The sequence below is a fragment of the Malurus melanocephalus genome, unplaced genomic scaffold, assembly GCF_030028575.1.
Source record: "Malurus melanocephalus ecotype Western Australia unplaced genomic scaffold, MMel_1.1 scaffold_245, whole genome shotgun sequence".
NCBI classification, from domain to species: domain Eukaryota; kingdom Metazoa; phylum Chordata; class Aves; order Passeriformes; family Maluridae; genus Malurus; species Malurus melanocephalus.
In genome coordinates this window covers 806,356-821,937 of record NW_026623477.1, presented here as the reverse complement: position 1 = coordinate 821,937, position 15,582 = coordinate 806,356, and the positions used below count along the sequence as shown (strand labels likewise).

Sequence of the window (15,582 nt, the reverse complement as noted above, 5' to 3'; positions counted from 1 at the left end):
GGTGGGGGACAGGCTGKCTGCAGCAATTCCTTTACTGAACCCAATGGGGGCTGGTGAAGCATCCCAGAAAATGTGGCTGGGTGCAAGGCAAGGGTGTGTGCCCAGCCCCTGGGGCCAGCTCTTTCCATGCTCTTTTGGATCAGCAGCCCCAGAAGCCAAAATAAAGTTAGGATGGGACCACAGGAGCAGCAAGGGACAGGGATGTCATCTGCTCTGTTGCATGCTTAACCAAGGCAGCACAAATTCCTCATTATGGTTCAGTTGGAGGCTTTTTTTTTTTTTTTTAATAGGCAGCATATTATTGCTTTTACTTCAAGGACTTTATGGAGAACTTCTTGCATTCCTTTGCTTTATGATCGGAAATATCCCCATTTAATACAGAATAGCCTGGGGCATGGTTCTGCTGCCTTTCCCAACCCTGAGTAACTCCCAAGCAAAGGCMTGGAATTAGAATTGGGAGGAATTAAAAATGGGATTAGCTTCATGCATAAGAGGAACCCTGAAAAAGAGCTTTCACGAGCAAGGCYGAGTGCATGTCACTCATGGGGGATCACAGAGTCATAGGATGGTTTGGGTTGGAAGGGACCTTAAAGGTCATCTCATTCCAACCCCCCACCACGGGCAGGGATGTGTTCCACTAGARCAGGCTGCTCAGAAGCCCATCCAGCCTGCCTTTGGTGCAGGTGTTAAATGCAGCATTAGTTGACCCTGACGCTGTTCATGTTCCCCCTCAAGGTATTGACCAGGGCCAGATGACGTAYGATGGGCAGCACTGGCACGCCACCGAGACCTGCTTCTGCTGTGCCCAGTGCAAGAAATCCCTGCTGGGACGGCCCTTCCTGCCCAAGCAGGGGCAGATCTTCTGCTCCAGGGCCTGCAGCATCGGCGACGACCCCAAYGGCTCCGACTCYTCCGACTCGGCTTTCCAGAGCGCGCGAGCCAAGGAATCGCGCCGCAGCGCCAAGATCGGCAAGAACAAGGGCAAGGGAGATGAGGGGGCACGTAGCCCCTGCAACCAGCTGCAGGTCACCTCCAACCGCCTCTCCACCGACGTGGACCCTCTGTCCCTGCAGATGGACCTGCTGAGCCTGGCCAGCCAGACACCCAGCCTCAACAGGGACCACTTGTGGAGGAGCCGGGAYGAGCTCTATCACTACGGGGGCAAAATGGAGCAAAGCCAGTCCCAAACCCCCTTGCAGCTTCTCAGCCAGTGCAACATAAGAACCTCCTATAACCCCACCCAGGTCCCRAGCTCGCAGTCGGATTTATGGGCGAAACATTTCAGCAACCAAAAGAGGAGCTCCTCGCTGGCCATGAAGAGCCACGGCGGCAGCTTCATCCAGGACTGCAGAGAGGACTACTACTCGGGGAGGCTCCGCTCGCAGGAGAGCTACAGTGACATGTCCAACCAGAGCTTCCCCGAGAGCAGAGGAAGTGTCAAAGTCCCCAAGTACGAAGAGGAAGAGGAGGGAGGGATGCCGACRCCGCAGTGCCGCACCCGTCACCCCATCAACGCCCTGAAATTCAGCGAGGACCTGACGCCCACCGAGCAGACTCCCCGGGGCTCCATGGAGTCCCTGGCGCTCTCCAACGCCACAGGTATGGCACCCCTGCCACCCTGAGACCACCCCTGCATGCCCTCCATGCAATTGAGCCCCTTGTGTTCTGGTGTCTTCCCAGTACGGGGGTGACCAACAGCTTGGGGACACCGCTCGGTGACACAGCTTGTCTGCCTGGTCCTGATGAGCCTGGCAGTCCTTTTCCCTTTGCTTGCTTGTTTACCAAATGCAGGGTTTTATAGATGGCTGGCCTTTCTGTGCAGCTCAAAACAAATGTTTGCAAGCTTTTTAATCCTCCCTTTTGTGAAGAGAGGGGGAAAATCAAGGCCAGCTGCTAAGAGAGAGGCAGATTCCAGCCTTCAGTTCTTGAAGGACTGCTGTCAGCTGCCCTTGCGGGCTAAAAATATTTTAAATGCTTTGAAACGGGCCCAGTTARCCCCTTTTGAATGTTTTGCAGTTCTCAAGCACGACTAGTTGAAGGAAATTCCTCCCCCTCTATGCACAGCTCTTTAATTCCTCTTCCCCAGACCCTTGGTAGAAACTGTAGGGAAAATCCAAGCAAGATGCTTGTCCCATCAGGCTGAGCTCGTTTCTCACGAGCACATCCCAGGGTCATATTTCCCAGTCCTCTCACCCCAAACATGTTTGGGTTTCACCCGTGGCTGTGGGGATGGGTGTGCATGCACAAACGCGTCTGCGTGGGGCTCTGTCCGCAGCCAGCGCTGGGCAGGCTCCGTCCTTGCTGCTCTTCTCACCACCACAGCTGCTCTTGAAGCACAAAACTTCCCAGAAAAGGGGATCCTGAGCCTGGTTTGCTCACCAGACAAACTGCTTTGCTTTTCCTTTGCGCCTCCCCTGGCTTTTCTGTGTTCCAGGCCAGTGTTGCTTGGATTTGGGCAGGTCCTGTGTCTCAGCCYCTGCGAAATGGAGCCCTTCTGTCTYGGGCAGGGAGTGGCCWGTGGGGTGTTTGTACCCAGTTCTGAGGGTCCCCACAGGATGCTGGTGCTGGGGGATGAGGATTGCTGAGCCCACAGAGAGCTGAGCCCCCCTGAATCCCAGTTTTGAGCTGTTCCCTGCCTGGATGGGCAGGTTTGCTCTGCTACGCCCCGTGCCTCCTCACCCGCACCCGGGGTTTGGTGTGTTTGTTTAGGAAAGCTGCCAACCCCGTGCCAAGATGTGAAATGATCTCTGTTTCAGTYAGGATCTCCCTATCCAGCAAGTGGAAAAGTAGGGGGAGAGGAGAAGCTAATGAGCTGGCARGGGTTTTGCTTAAACAGCCTCAGATATGCACAGAGGAGAAATAGATGTGAAATAGCAAGGGAATTGGGAATCGCTCTCAAAACAGCATTTCCTCAAGCGAAGCTCCACGTTTCCAAGGCCTTTTGTGTTCCTGAAAACTTGTGTTGTGTAAACCCCATCAGTACAAAGAGTCTTGAGCAACACCAAGCTTGGATGAGCAATCCCTGAGCGGTGGAGGGGTTGTTGCATGCTTTGGAGCTGAAGTGTAACAAATAATTGGGGATATAGGTCAAGAGACAGAAAATGTGGCAAGGCYTGAGTATTAAAGTGAAAATCATTCTGCCTTTTACTTTAAAAATCCCATTTTAAAATGCTGGGAGGGAGACCTCCCAAAGGCATCCATCCTCCCTACAGAGCCWGAGTCTGAGTTTCCTTAGGGGCAGTGCCTGCCTTAATGGCTCGCTGCTTTCCTGCCTTCTGGAGCAGATGCTCAGCGTGATGGGGCTTGCAGTGAGTGTTCACTGCAGAGGAATCTCTGCAGAGTGAGGTGATAACATTTTTATTAATATGTAAGGTTCTAATAATTTTCYTTGCTCTGGGAGCTGTCTCAGCTGAGCTGGGGGCACTGCAGCAGCAACAGGCAGCTCCCCCAGGGCCATGTCTGCAATTATGGAGGACACAATTATCATCCTGTTTAATTGGCAGCGTTTTGAGGACAGGGAGATTCGGTGACCTGGGGGAGGTCTGTGGGGGAGCAGGTTTTTGGGCAGGTGATGTCAGGGCACAGCACCCTGCTGCCTGGCTTTTCCCATCCCTGCACTCCCTGCTGTGGCCCCGCAAGCTGCCCAGCAAGCAACCCACAGAGCTCCCCCAAAACACAGCCTGGGGGTCTGGCTCACGCCACATCCTCCACCCCACATCCTCCAGTTCTGCTTTGCCAGAAGCTCCCAGGCATCCACATACAAAATCCCTTGGAGCTACCGAAGCTGCGCAGTTTCTCCACCTTATAAAGTGAAATAATTAACACCACATCCATCTCAGGTTTTATGGCATCRCTAAAACATTCTGTTTTTTATAGGAGCTGAAGGGCAAACAGACCCTGACCTGCAGAGCACATGTTAAAAGCTGGTACCTCCCTGGCAGCAGATTTTGCTGTGATGTTTCTCTTATGGCTTAACTGCTAATTAGCCGGAGACAGTCAGTAATGCAGATAACTGAGGGGCTGTGCAGCGCTAATCCCTGTCCTTYGGCCGGAAAGCTCCCTGCCGTGAGCAGATGTTGTTCCCTGTAATATTTCGGGGTCAGCCATTGTGTGGGTCAAGATCTACGTGACCCCAATCTCCTGCAAGACCCCAGGTTTCTACCTYACCAAAAGGCTCTGTTTAATCGCTTTAAAGCCAATTCCTCCCGGGTTAGTGGAGAGGTGAGACACCAGGTTAATCCTGGGCTCGTGCCCTGACAGGGCTGGGCTGTGCTCTGCTGTCRCCACCAGCAGGGACAGGAATGGCAGAGGTGTCTGTGACCCTCCTTGTGCTCCTTGGCAGGGGGGTGAATTGGGTGGGAGTGTCTCTGCTGTCTTCTGGGTTGTGCTGGTGTGATTTAAGCACATCCGCTGGCAAAGGGCAGAGTCTCCTGCTGGTGGAGGGCATCTCTGCTTCCTTTCYGTGTCTCTAKTTGAAAATCCCTGTTCTGCCCTCARCTGAARGCTACAGCAGACCCCAAGCTGCTACWGCTTCTTGGAGGCTGTGTCCTTCTYCTGCACTGCATGCCCRTTAGATGGAGAAGCAAAAAGGAAACAAWATTTCTCAGCCTGTTTTCCAAGATAGAGCTAATTTTTGCTGATTTTATTTTATATTATCTTTGATATTGTACTTCCTTTGTCTCCCTTTGCGGTTTTTGGTGTTGTTTTGTTTTTCTTTTCATGGCAGTAACAAGAACAAAAAACAGTGGATCTTGTAGCAAATTTGCCTTGTAGCTCCCTGCATTAAGCTATCAGGAGATGCTAAGATGGAATTTGTYCAGGAAGCTTTGTTCATGATGAGAAGCCTGATCCTACTAGAGGTTAATCACTTTGCAGAAGATACTTGGTCCATCAGCCCTGCTCCCTGTGTTTGTGTTTCCCTCTARAAAGGTTTTGCAGTCGCTCCATGTGCCTGGCAGTGGAATTAGAAATCAAGAGCTGATCTCTGCTGAWTCCAAGCAGTTATTTCCACAAAACGCCAGCTGGTCAAATAGCCCAATAAAGAAAGTACCTGCAGGCTAAATGTTGTTCTCTGGGAGCAGTCTCTTTGTCTGCTGCTTGCAGAGAGCAGGAGCCCTTTGGAGGTAGGAGTCACGTTGAATGCAAAAGGAGAAACAGATTTTAAGGATTCCTTGAGAAAATGAGTTTGGGTGAGGGGAACAACCACRTCTGTCACAGGCATAAATCCAATCTAACAATGTGTTAAACTGGTGCTGTTACAAGGTGGAATGTGATTTCATTTGAATGGCACACACTGCTCCTCTCATCTGTGTTGTGAGATGCCCAAAGGCCCCAAATAGTTTGTTTTTCCAGGACTGGAGAAAAACTGTGATACAGCCAGAAAGCAGAGAGAACAGGGCTGATCCCTGCATGTCTGAGCTGCRGTGCCCTGACAGCATCATCTGTCTCCAGGTCCCTTTTCTTCCTCTGCCTGAGGTGGAGATAAAAGCTGCTGGGCAGGTGAGGGTAAGAACAAGCCCTGGCTCAGGGCCAGGGTTATATTTTCTGGAGAGACATTAATTGACCCAGCCTCTYCTGCACTGGGGGCTTGGGAGCAGCTCCTGAACCCCCTCAGGGATGGCAGTGGRGTGTCTGGATGCTGGTCCCCCTCCCCATGTGCTCAGTAGCACTGCATCCCACTGCTCCTCTGTCCCCTGGGCTGGAGAGGGTGGTTGCCCCAAGTGCTCCAGCTGAGTTATGTAATCCAGAAAATGACACATTGGCTGTACCTGACTTTTTTAAGGAAAAAAAAAAAGGAGGCTCCCAGCTCCCCACCATGTTCTTATCACTCTCTTTCCCCCAGACACAGCCAGCACAAATCTGCTTCCAAGCTGGAAGATAAGATCCCTGGGGGGAATTCTTGCAATTTTGAGACACAGGTATAACACTCCCTAATCCAAGCCAGACAATTTCAAAACCAATGTGAAGATTAAGGTTTTCCACCACAAAGGCCCAATGCCAAAAYACTGTAAAACTGTCAGGAGCATTTCTTCTCCCCCTCACTTGCCTTTTGCCACTCAACAGTGGGAGGTTTGGTGTGCCTGCTGTGGGGGCCAGACTCATGCATGTCTTCACCCCTTCAGTGTCACATATGGACAGTGCAGAGCGTGTGGGGTAATGCAAACCAGAGGGAGAACCCAGATGGACTTCTGGAAGGAGATGTCAGGGGAAGCAATAGCACATCATCCCCAAGGTGGCTTGTTGGCCATCAGCTGGGGAGGGTGAAGGAGATGGGAGTGCTTGTRGAGGAGCTGTAGGGGATCTTCTGGGGTAAAATCCAACCTTTTTCCAGGCAGCACCCACACATAGGGATTTGTTTGACCAAGCTGGAAAGGAGTGATGGRTGGGAAATACCCAGTGACACCCATGGGTCGCACATGGGGCACACTGTGGGAGGCTGTTGGGACTGTGAYCCACTCGATGGGGGCTCTGCCTTTCCCCAAGTCGTTTATTTTCCATGATTTCCAGTTACATAAAGGTTCTGCTTTATTTCTGCACGCCCCGAGGTCGCTCAGAAGTGAGACGGGGCTGAGCTATAAACAAAGCTCTGTGCAGGCTGTTTCTCCTTAAGTTTCTTTTCAGTTCTAGGGATTGACCTTGAAATAAACCCTGTTTGAGGGGTGGTGAGGGTGACTGGTGCTGTGTGAGAGGGAAGGCTGTGGCACAGGGATGCCATGCTGTCCCCTCCTGTGTGTCCATAGCTCCTCTGCTGTCATTTGCTGAGTTCTTTAATAATTCCTAATTAATGCAACTTGCAGCCCCGGTTTAGCAAAGCACACGGTGGGATGTAAGCGCCTCTGAGGGCTTTGTTGTGGCGAGGTTGTAGAGGTGATGTTCACAAGGGGTACCTTCACTGCGGTGTTATTTCCCTTGGCAGTGTTTATGGGATAGACGTGGTTCTCAGCAGGGTGGGGAAGGATTTCACAGGGGATGGTGCAGTGTGTTTTTAGTGAACCTGAGTGTTAACCAGAACCCTGCTTGGTTTTCTCGGTGCTGCAGCCAGCTCCACTACTGCATCTGCAGTTTTCCCTTGCACTCATTGGAAAAGCGTGCGTTTCCATGGCTCCAGGGTGAAATATTGAGCCTGGCAGCCCCATGCAGTGGAGAGCAGCAGCAGAAAATCCTGCTGTGTCCACGTGTACCACAGTGCTGGCAGCAGTCTGGCTCCAGGACAGTCACTGGCCGAAGCATCGCACTGGAGGCAGYGGTGACATCTCTCCTCTTCCAGGGCATGAGCATCTAGGGCAGCCAATATTGAATATGCTCCATGTCTCAGAGCATTGTGCAGAGGAAATTCTGGTGGGGTCAGCACTTTACCCATGGGTTTGCACCCTTASAATGGTCTTGGTGATGTGGTAACAACCATCCCATGCCACGGGCCAGAGCAGGGCTGCTGCTCCCTTGGATGGSCTTGGGAAACAGATCCTCAGGTTTCTTTGTCAGGAGAAAGTCAGGGCTGCATTGTGGGGTGTCCCCTCAAGTGCTCTTCCAGCCTGAGGCTCTCCTGGGTTTTTAGCTGTGTTCCCAGATAAACACTTCATTAAGAGGGACTGCAGCAGCTGTAAATGAATGCTGGTAACTCAAGAAGATGGGGCCTTGTGCATGGGTGTAGCTCTGGAATGGCAGAGACCTCAGGAGACGAGGGTTGGTGCCACCTTTGCCCCATCCAGGAGCCCAGAGATACCCTGTGTGTGCCTGGGCACCTACTGCCTTTGGGTGCCAGGGAAACCCTCCAGTGCCAGAGCCTGCCCCCGTCACCCTCTGCTCTGTTACAATGGAAGAGTTTTCTTCTTCTCCAGGCTGAAACTCTCCTTGCGGAGTCAGCAGACCTGGAGAATAATGTGTTCCCTCCTCTTTGCAAGCACCAGCTCACCCTACACCCCTGAGAGTGGGACAAGGTCAGCCCCTTTGTAATGATGCTGCTAAAATCCATCTGTTGATGCCACAGAAGGATCCTGTGGTGTTGCAGCTGCATTTCTGCGCAGCGTTCCTGTTGCTCATTCTTACCACAGAGCTGTTCTGGCTGCCTTAACGAAGGGCTGCATAAGTGTCACCGAGGGCTCATTTTYCTCAGTGTCAGCTATTGTCTGACAGATCTGATTAAGGCCACATTGGGCTGTCAACAATAATGATTCTCCTTGTGATCAGCTCTGCCAGCAGTCCYGCTGTTGTTCTGGCTTCTCAGGAAGTTTTGCTGATGTTACTGAGTTGCTCCTCCCTCCCCAGGGGCTGCTGGGCTCCTCCACAGGAGGGACATGGAGAGCAGTGCCTGATGTGACAAATGTCATCACTGGGTTCAAAGGCAGAAGATCGTAGCTCCAGCGAGGAGGAGAAACATAATGGGAGTGTGGAGTGTGGGTGGGCAGGTCTTCAGAGGGGACAGGAAGCCCATCCAGGGTTTTTTCCAAAGGTCAATGGGCAGGGTTGGGTTTGCTCACTCAAAACCAACGTGRCTTAGGGAAGAAAAAAGAAGGCGTGAAGTCGACTTGAAAAGCGTGTCCTTTTCAAAACAAAACATGGATTTTCCTTCTTTTTAACCCAGCCTCTCCCTCTTCCTGTGGTGATCAGGGATTCACTTCACTTTCCTCTGTAATCATAAACTCCCCATTAACAGTAACATAACTGTAACATTAGTAACATTAACAGTAACTGTAACAGTAACATTAACTGTAACATAACTCCCCAACTTTCCTCTGTAATCAGAAACATCCCCATTAACAGCAGAAAGGCCAAGAAGCAGGAAAAAATGTCTGCAGCACTGGGACTCAGGGAGCMAAATCAAACCACGTGAAGGTCAGGAGTGGCTAAAGCTCTCCCTGGTGCCACTGAGGGCAGGGTTTGGAAAACCTTGTCCAGCTTTGCAGGATCTGTTGATCTTTTTAAGGCTGAGCCCAGGGAAACCCTGAAGCACCTCATGAATGGGGTTAGTGACAGCAACCCTTGTCCTTGCCCAGGTTTGGCAGCAGCAGCTAATGCCAAAGGAGCTGAGCTCTCGATGAAATGCAAGCAGCTTTTGTTAAGGCAAAAAGAGCTTTATYCTTGAATTGTGGGCTGGGTTGTTGTTTTTCCTAATTAATTTRCAAAGCCATAAATTCTCGGTGATTGCATAAAGGCTGTGCGTCAYGTTGGAAATTCTGCTGATGGTGCASGGCTCTGTGCGTTGGGTCTGCACCGGGAGGTTGTCAGAGAGGGACGGGGAGAAGGGCGCCAAAGCAAACACTCTGCGTTTGATTTGGGATGAAATGCATTTCCTTWGAAATAACTTGTGAAACATCTTGTCCTGAGCTTGCAATGCAACCACTGACTGCTGCCAGTTGTCAAGCCAACAGTCAGAAAATAGTCCGGAAACACCCAGAAAACAGGCCAAGGACCAGGGCACCGTGGGGTGTGTTGAGTTTTTGGACAGGCAGGTGCTAAGCAGACATCCCACTTCTTCCCTGCTGCTGGTGAAGGCTTCCTGCACTGAAGGAAAGCCCCTTGCAGAGCTCAGGGCTGGTTGGCACATTGGAGAGACCCAGGGGTCACCTCCCCACCAGGACAGCCAGTCAAACTGGAGCTTGTGTTTCAGTCTCGTGCCCATGCACAGCTCCCTGGATATCTGCAGGCATAGCCTGACCTTCCCARTGTCCTGCTGCTCACAGGGAGCTCCAGCACACCCTCTGGAGCTCAGCTATTTCCTTGCGTCTTGAGAAGCCCAACTGTAACTTGGGTCTCCCCATGGGTGTCATTCAGGGGACCTGTGAGGTGCAACATAGTGACAGCCCTGAATTAAGTCAATGGCCCTGTTTTTATCTGCCCCGACATTGTTTAGTCCCCAAAATGTGTTGTCCTTGCAGAAGGTGTGGGTGCTGGATCATGGCACCCTAGTTWGCTCGGCGTGCGGGAGGCCTCAGGTTACCTCTGACGCATGATTTCTCCCTGGCATCGCTGGTTATTCCTATCAAGTCGCAGACAGTGTAGACATATGGGAAAGGAAGTCGTGAATAGCAGCTTGGAGTCCAACTCAAAACACCTTAAATTGGTGTGATTTCCCCAAAGGAGGAACTGTCTGCTCTTTAAAAAAAAATRAAAGCCCTCCTCTTAAAAAGGGCTCTTCAGGACAGGATCAAAACCACTGAGATACTTTTTAAAGCAAAAGTCTTGGGCCAAAACCAACCTCCACCTTACATTTCCACTGACAGAAAATTCTTAACTCTTYTTTTTCCTTCGCCCTTTCCCCGCAAAGGCCTTTCAGCAGACGGCGGAGCCAAGCGCCAGGAGCACCTGTCCAGGTTCTCCATGCCTGACCTGAGCAAAGACTCAGGCATGAACGTCTCGGAGAAGATGAGCAACATGGGCACCCTGAACTCGTCGATGCAGTTCCGCAGYGCCGAGTCGGTGCGCAGCCTGCTGTCGGTGCCGCAGTACCAGGACATGGAGCCCACCCTGCACGACCTCGCCAGCCCCCTCGGCTACCGGGAGCGGCCGTCGCACGGGCGGATGCACCAGAGCTTCGACTACGGCAGCGGGGTGCCCGGGGGCCAGCTGGGGCCGCAGGAGATCCCCAGGCACACCCCGATGAGCGAGCGCACGCGCCGGAGAACCACGCTGCGGGACGACGACCGGCACTACCGCCCGCACCGGCCCCGGCGCTCGCGGCGCTCCCGCTCCGACAACGCCCTGCACCTGGCCAGCGAGCAGTGCTACCGCCTGAAGGAGAGACCCTCGCTCCGAGCCAGGGACGACTACGACCCCTTCGTGCACCAGAGGAGCTGCAGGGAGCCCGTGGAGCAGGGTCCCCGCAGGGACGTCTACGGCCACTGTCCCCGGACGGTGTCGGATCTCGCCTTGCAGAACCACTTGGGCGAGAGATGGGGGCCCTACTTTGCCGAATACGACTGGTGCTCCACCTGCTCCTCCTCTTCCGAGTCCGACAACGAGGGCTATTTCCTCGGGGAGCCGATCCCGCAGCCCGCCCGCCTGCGGTACGTGACCAGCGAGGAGCTGCTGCACAAGTATGGCTCGTACAGCATGCCCAAATCCTCCACSGTGGGGGCCAGGGGACAGTTGCACAGCCGGAAAAGACAGAAGAGCAAAAACTGTATCATATCCTAATGGCACCCTTGCCAGGCACCTTGGGAGAATGTAAATTAACTCACGATCTTGCACTGTTTTAGATCATGTAAGTGCTTTTATTGTAACAAAAAAAAAAAAAAAAGCCTGAAGAGTAGGGATTTGTAAGAAGGTTGTAGACTGGCTTCTATAAATAGTCATAATCCTGGGCACAGTGAATATATTTTGCACATCTTACTTTGGAGATAAAAATTTAAGAAGTTCACTTTAGCCTGTAATATTTACCCAGTAGTTTCTCTTCCTTCTCCCAGATACTGCCACCCCCTTGAGCTCTGTTTGTCTCTACGTTTTGGTTGCCACTGTTGACTCTCAGCATCAGTTTGCCRGTAGCTTTTGCTTTCCACCACATTTTTGTTTTCCATTAGCCATGTTGGTAGGTGATTTGTCTCTTGGACAGTGTGGGAGCCTAAGTTATTTCCATGATTGTTGTAAATGCGATGTAAATGAGAGTTTGGAGAAAATATTTTTGTATTTTGTAATATCAGAGGAATTTCTATATCTTAGGAGTCACTGGGAAAACGCATGCACRTTCAGAAATGTGTTCAGTCAGAGCTAACCAAACGGTACTTTGGATCCCTTTTTCCATTTCATCATCAAATYCCTTAAGTATATCAGTGAAAGTTTGAGTTGTCATTGGTTTTGAGGATTATTTTTGTTTTAACCCTTTTTTTCTGTTCATTTGTTTTGATCTTGGTCAATAAATAGAACATTTTCTGATTCATTAAGTCTTGACGAGGCCTCAGTGGCATTTTGAAGCCTGTGATTTGCAGGTACACTCCCATCAGTCAGATACAGGAACCCTGACAGCTGCAAAGGGACTTTTATTTTTAATTATTATTATTAAACAGGAAACAACACAACTACCAAATGTCTGCAACATTGTAAATTACCAAAGCCGGAGAAGGAATTTCACAACCTCTGTAGAGAACGCTGAAGTTACTAAACATTGAACTATTATTTGGAGTAAATAAAGTGTAAATGGTGCAATTGTGTGATGTCAGCATGACGTTGTTTTGAATATAGATTTGTCTTATGGTGCTCTAGTCTCCTGGCTTATGTTAACTGCTGTTCATTACCCAGTGGAAGTCTCAGTATTGCCTYCTGCCTATCACATGAGAACACCTGCAAACTGCTCCCCACGGGCATCTCCTGCCCGGCGCGGTGCCCTGGCCCCTGTGAGGCTTTTGGGGCCAGGGTTTGTCCCCTGGGGTCTCAGCCCCTGGCTGTGGCAGAGGCCCCCATAGCAGGCTCAGCTGTGTTGTATTATGGTGGATGTGAGTTTGTTCTCTGTGTGCTTTAATCCATTGGGGTTCTGCCATCCCACGTGTCCCRGCTGAGCCGATGCCAGGCTGTCCCGGTGCTTCCCGGGGTTGCAAAAGGGGCTCTTGGCACCCAGAGCCCCTGAGGGGGTTAAGATAGGCTGGGCTTTGAGCCACAGGAGGGCTGAGAGCTTTGGCAGCCACACTGCCCTCGCCCCRTGTGCTGCTGGCACCTCAGGGTGTCCCTCACCTTGAGCCCAGCCCCTCTCTGTGCCCTGGCAATGAGGGTCCCTCTGCAGGGATGGCACTGGCAGCCCTGGGCACCCACAGGGACATCCCCMTGCCTACTCAAAGCAGCAGATGCAGAAAAATCTGGAAGATGGATGTCTCCATACCACAGACTATTGCTAGGAATTTTTTTGTTGTTTGTAAAGGACAATGTGATAATTATTATTCCTTTAAAAAGAAAAAAAAAAAGAAATTACACTTAAGTATATTTAAAAAAATGTTTTTTCCAGTTGGAATAAATGGAAGTATTCATCCAAAGGGAAGAGTCTCCTGTATGTTTTTTGCTCTTAAGGAGTGTTGGTTTATTGTGAATAGAAAACTTGATTTTCACTGAGCTGGTCTTGSAGTAAAAGCACAAGAACCAGCTCCTTGATGTGGTTTTGGTGGGCAAGAAAAGCTGGTGGAAAAGCATCTCTGGCACTTTATACAACTTCCTGAGGGTTGGTGACCTGGCCCTATTATTTGTTGTTAAAAAAGCCATGTCTTAGAGTTATTAAGGTTGGAAAAGACCTCTAAGATCCTTGAGCAAGARCARCCCAGCACCACTGTGTTCACCACTAAAGGATATCCCCAAGAGCCACATCCACACAGCTCAACATTTTCAGGTTGTCTTGARGTCTTCACCTGGTAAAAGTCAGTGCAGCTCAGCCGAAATCCCTGCTGGGCCTCTGGCATACTGGGGGGAGACATCAACCYGGAATTTGTAAATAACAGCCTTTTTCTTAGAAATTTCACAGATTTTYCATATTTTCCAAAGCAGACTTGCTAAGTTGGATAGAAATATTGCTTTCAGCGACAAGTCTGACACTGTAACTACARGTTATTATATAATTGGCATTTAATATGTACAGTTTAATTCATTGTCAGTGATTAAAAACACAATGAATGTTGTCTGTCAGCTCTGGTACAGCTGAGCTGCTCTCGTGCAGCAGGAACCTGGATCATTCAGCAAATGGTAAAAAATAATCCGCAGCCTTTTCCCCTTTCCCTGCTTGCTGCCTCTCCCCAGGGGTRATGGAACAAGCTTTGGGGACTCTGCATAGAATTGCAGCATTCTTCACATTCAATTTTATACTAAAATCCCAGGCACAGTGCCTCTGTTCATATGATGGTTTTGCTGCTGGAAGCAGCTCTTCAAAATTTGGTTCTCACTGCAGAGCATCTCTGCAATGACTGATGTGAATCCCAGCTTTAATGCAGCGCTGGAATTGGAGCAGATGGGCAATAAATGGAGAAAAGAATCTCTTGGGTGATGCTCCCCTCTGCTGGGCCCTTCACCAGCACCACAGAAAGGTGTCAGATCACATTTTTTTAAAGAAGTCAAGAGTTGGTACAAATATCAGCAATAAATGCAAATGCAGCTTCCAAACCCTTTTTTCATATGGGCTTCAGAAACCCAGTACACTGTGAGGCACATGATTGAAAAGTGCTTTTCTTCTGCTCGGTCCAGTTGGAGTATGATTAACCATTTCTGACAAACCCACTGAGCTTGAGGGATGGAGCTACAAGTCTGTAAAATCTTGCTCCATCGCCATCTGGCCCTGCTGGTCCCCCTCTCTGTGCCTGCTGCACACAGGAGCAGGGGATACGTGCTGACATTTGCTTTCGTGTCTCCAGAACTGAACAAAGGTGACAGCACTTAAATCTCAGGATGAGTGTCGGTGGGTCCAATTTCCCTGGGGTCACCTGCAGTTTTCCAGGTTTGGCCAAGTGGGAAGSTTTTTGCTGGGCTCCCCCAGACAGCTGAGCTGCCAGAGCCAGCCTGGCACAGTCACTGTTGCTTACAAAAATAATTAAATCTGATCAGGTCTGTTGCTGCCACAATTTTCTTTCATAAAATTTCTTTTTCCCCCACCTTTTCCCCCCAAAAGTCCTTGCCCAGATCTGCACAAGGGATGGGCTGGTGTTGAGCTCCATTGCAAAGCCAAGGGTCACATCACACGCTTGGTCATGACTTGTGTAATGGTGAGAGCACAGCACCCTTCATGTCACTGTTCCCCTGCAGACTGGAGGGGCTCCCCAAGGTCCCTGCAGCACCTGAAATGCCCCAGTGTGGACAAAACGTTGGCCCAAAAGCCACTGGAGCTGTGCAGGGAAGCTCCCAACACACTAAGACTTGTTTTTCAGGAAGCCAAAAGCCACGGAGCCGTAAGCCTGGCAAATAAATCATAATGACATGAGGATCGTAATGAGATGAGCTGAGCCTCTGCAGAAAAATCAGTGATCAGAAGTGTAAGGTTTGAAATATCCAGCAGCACCTTGTGTGGTAATTATTTTCTGCAGATAATCCCACATTTGATAAAGGCCCAAGTGGCTCTGGCATAACCCACAGCACTCRGTGGCTTTGAAAACCCAGTTGCTGATGAAGGTAGGGACAGCATCACTGAGTGGGGGTTTAATTAATTACTGAAGTTTGACAAAGACTGAGTGCTCCTGAGAAACATGCACACATTTATTATCACAGTTTGTAACCCAGAAATCCATGCCCRTGCAGTATGGGGCTGGCAGCACCCACCTGGCATTGCTGCTGCTCCCCCTCCCAGATAATCTGGGCTTTGAACTGCCCTGTTATCTGATGAACTTTGCTCTTCCAGGCTAAAAAAAGCTCCCAGTTCCTTGCATTTACATACAATTATGCTATTCTTGAAATCTAGGCTGTCCTCATTCTCCCCAAGATTATCTGCCACCTATTAGATGACCATCCTCTATGGCCAGAAAAGCTCATTAACTAAGAGCAATTCCAGTGGATTTTATTTTAAAGATTATCCTTTTTTTTTTTTTACTTTTTAATGCATCACATTTTTAACCTAGATCCTTAAAACTATTTAGGAATTCAGGTCCTGTTTGAGTATAGAGGGAAGTCAGTGGCCAAGGATGCAGAAGA

General features: G+C 50.2%; 1 protein-coding gene across 1 annotated transcript in view; it reads left to right on the top strand.

Moving 5' to 3' along the window:
* The window catches only part of PRICKLE2 (prickle planar cell polarity protein 2), a 100,805-nt gene extending 88,667 nt beyond the window's left edge, over positions 1 to 12,138 (top strand). Inside the window, exons 8-9 of the mRNA XM_057375333.1 lie at positions 736 to 1,599; positions 10,265 to 12,138. Of these exons, the coding sequence (XP_057231316.1) occupies positions 736 to 1,599; positions 10,265 to 11,133 (1,733 nt within the window). The 3' untranslated portion in view covers positions 11,134 to 12,138. The remainder of the gene's footprint in view (positions 1 to 735; positions 1,600 to 10,264) is intronic.
* The last annotated feature ends 3,444 nt before the right edge of the window (positions 12,139 to 15,582 follow it).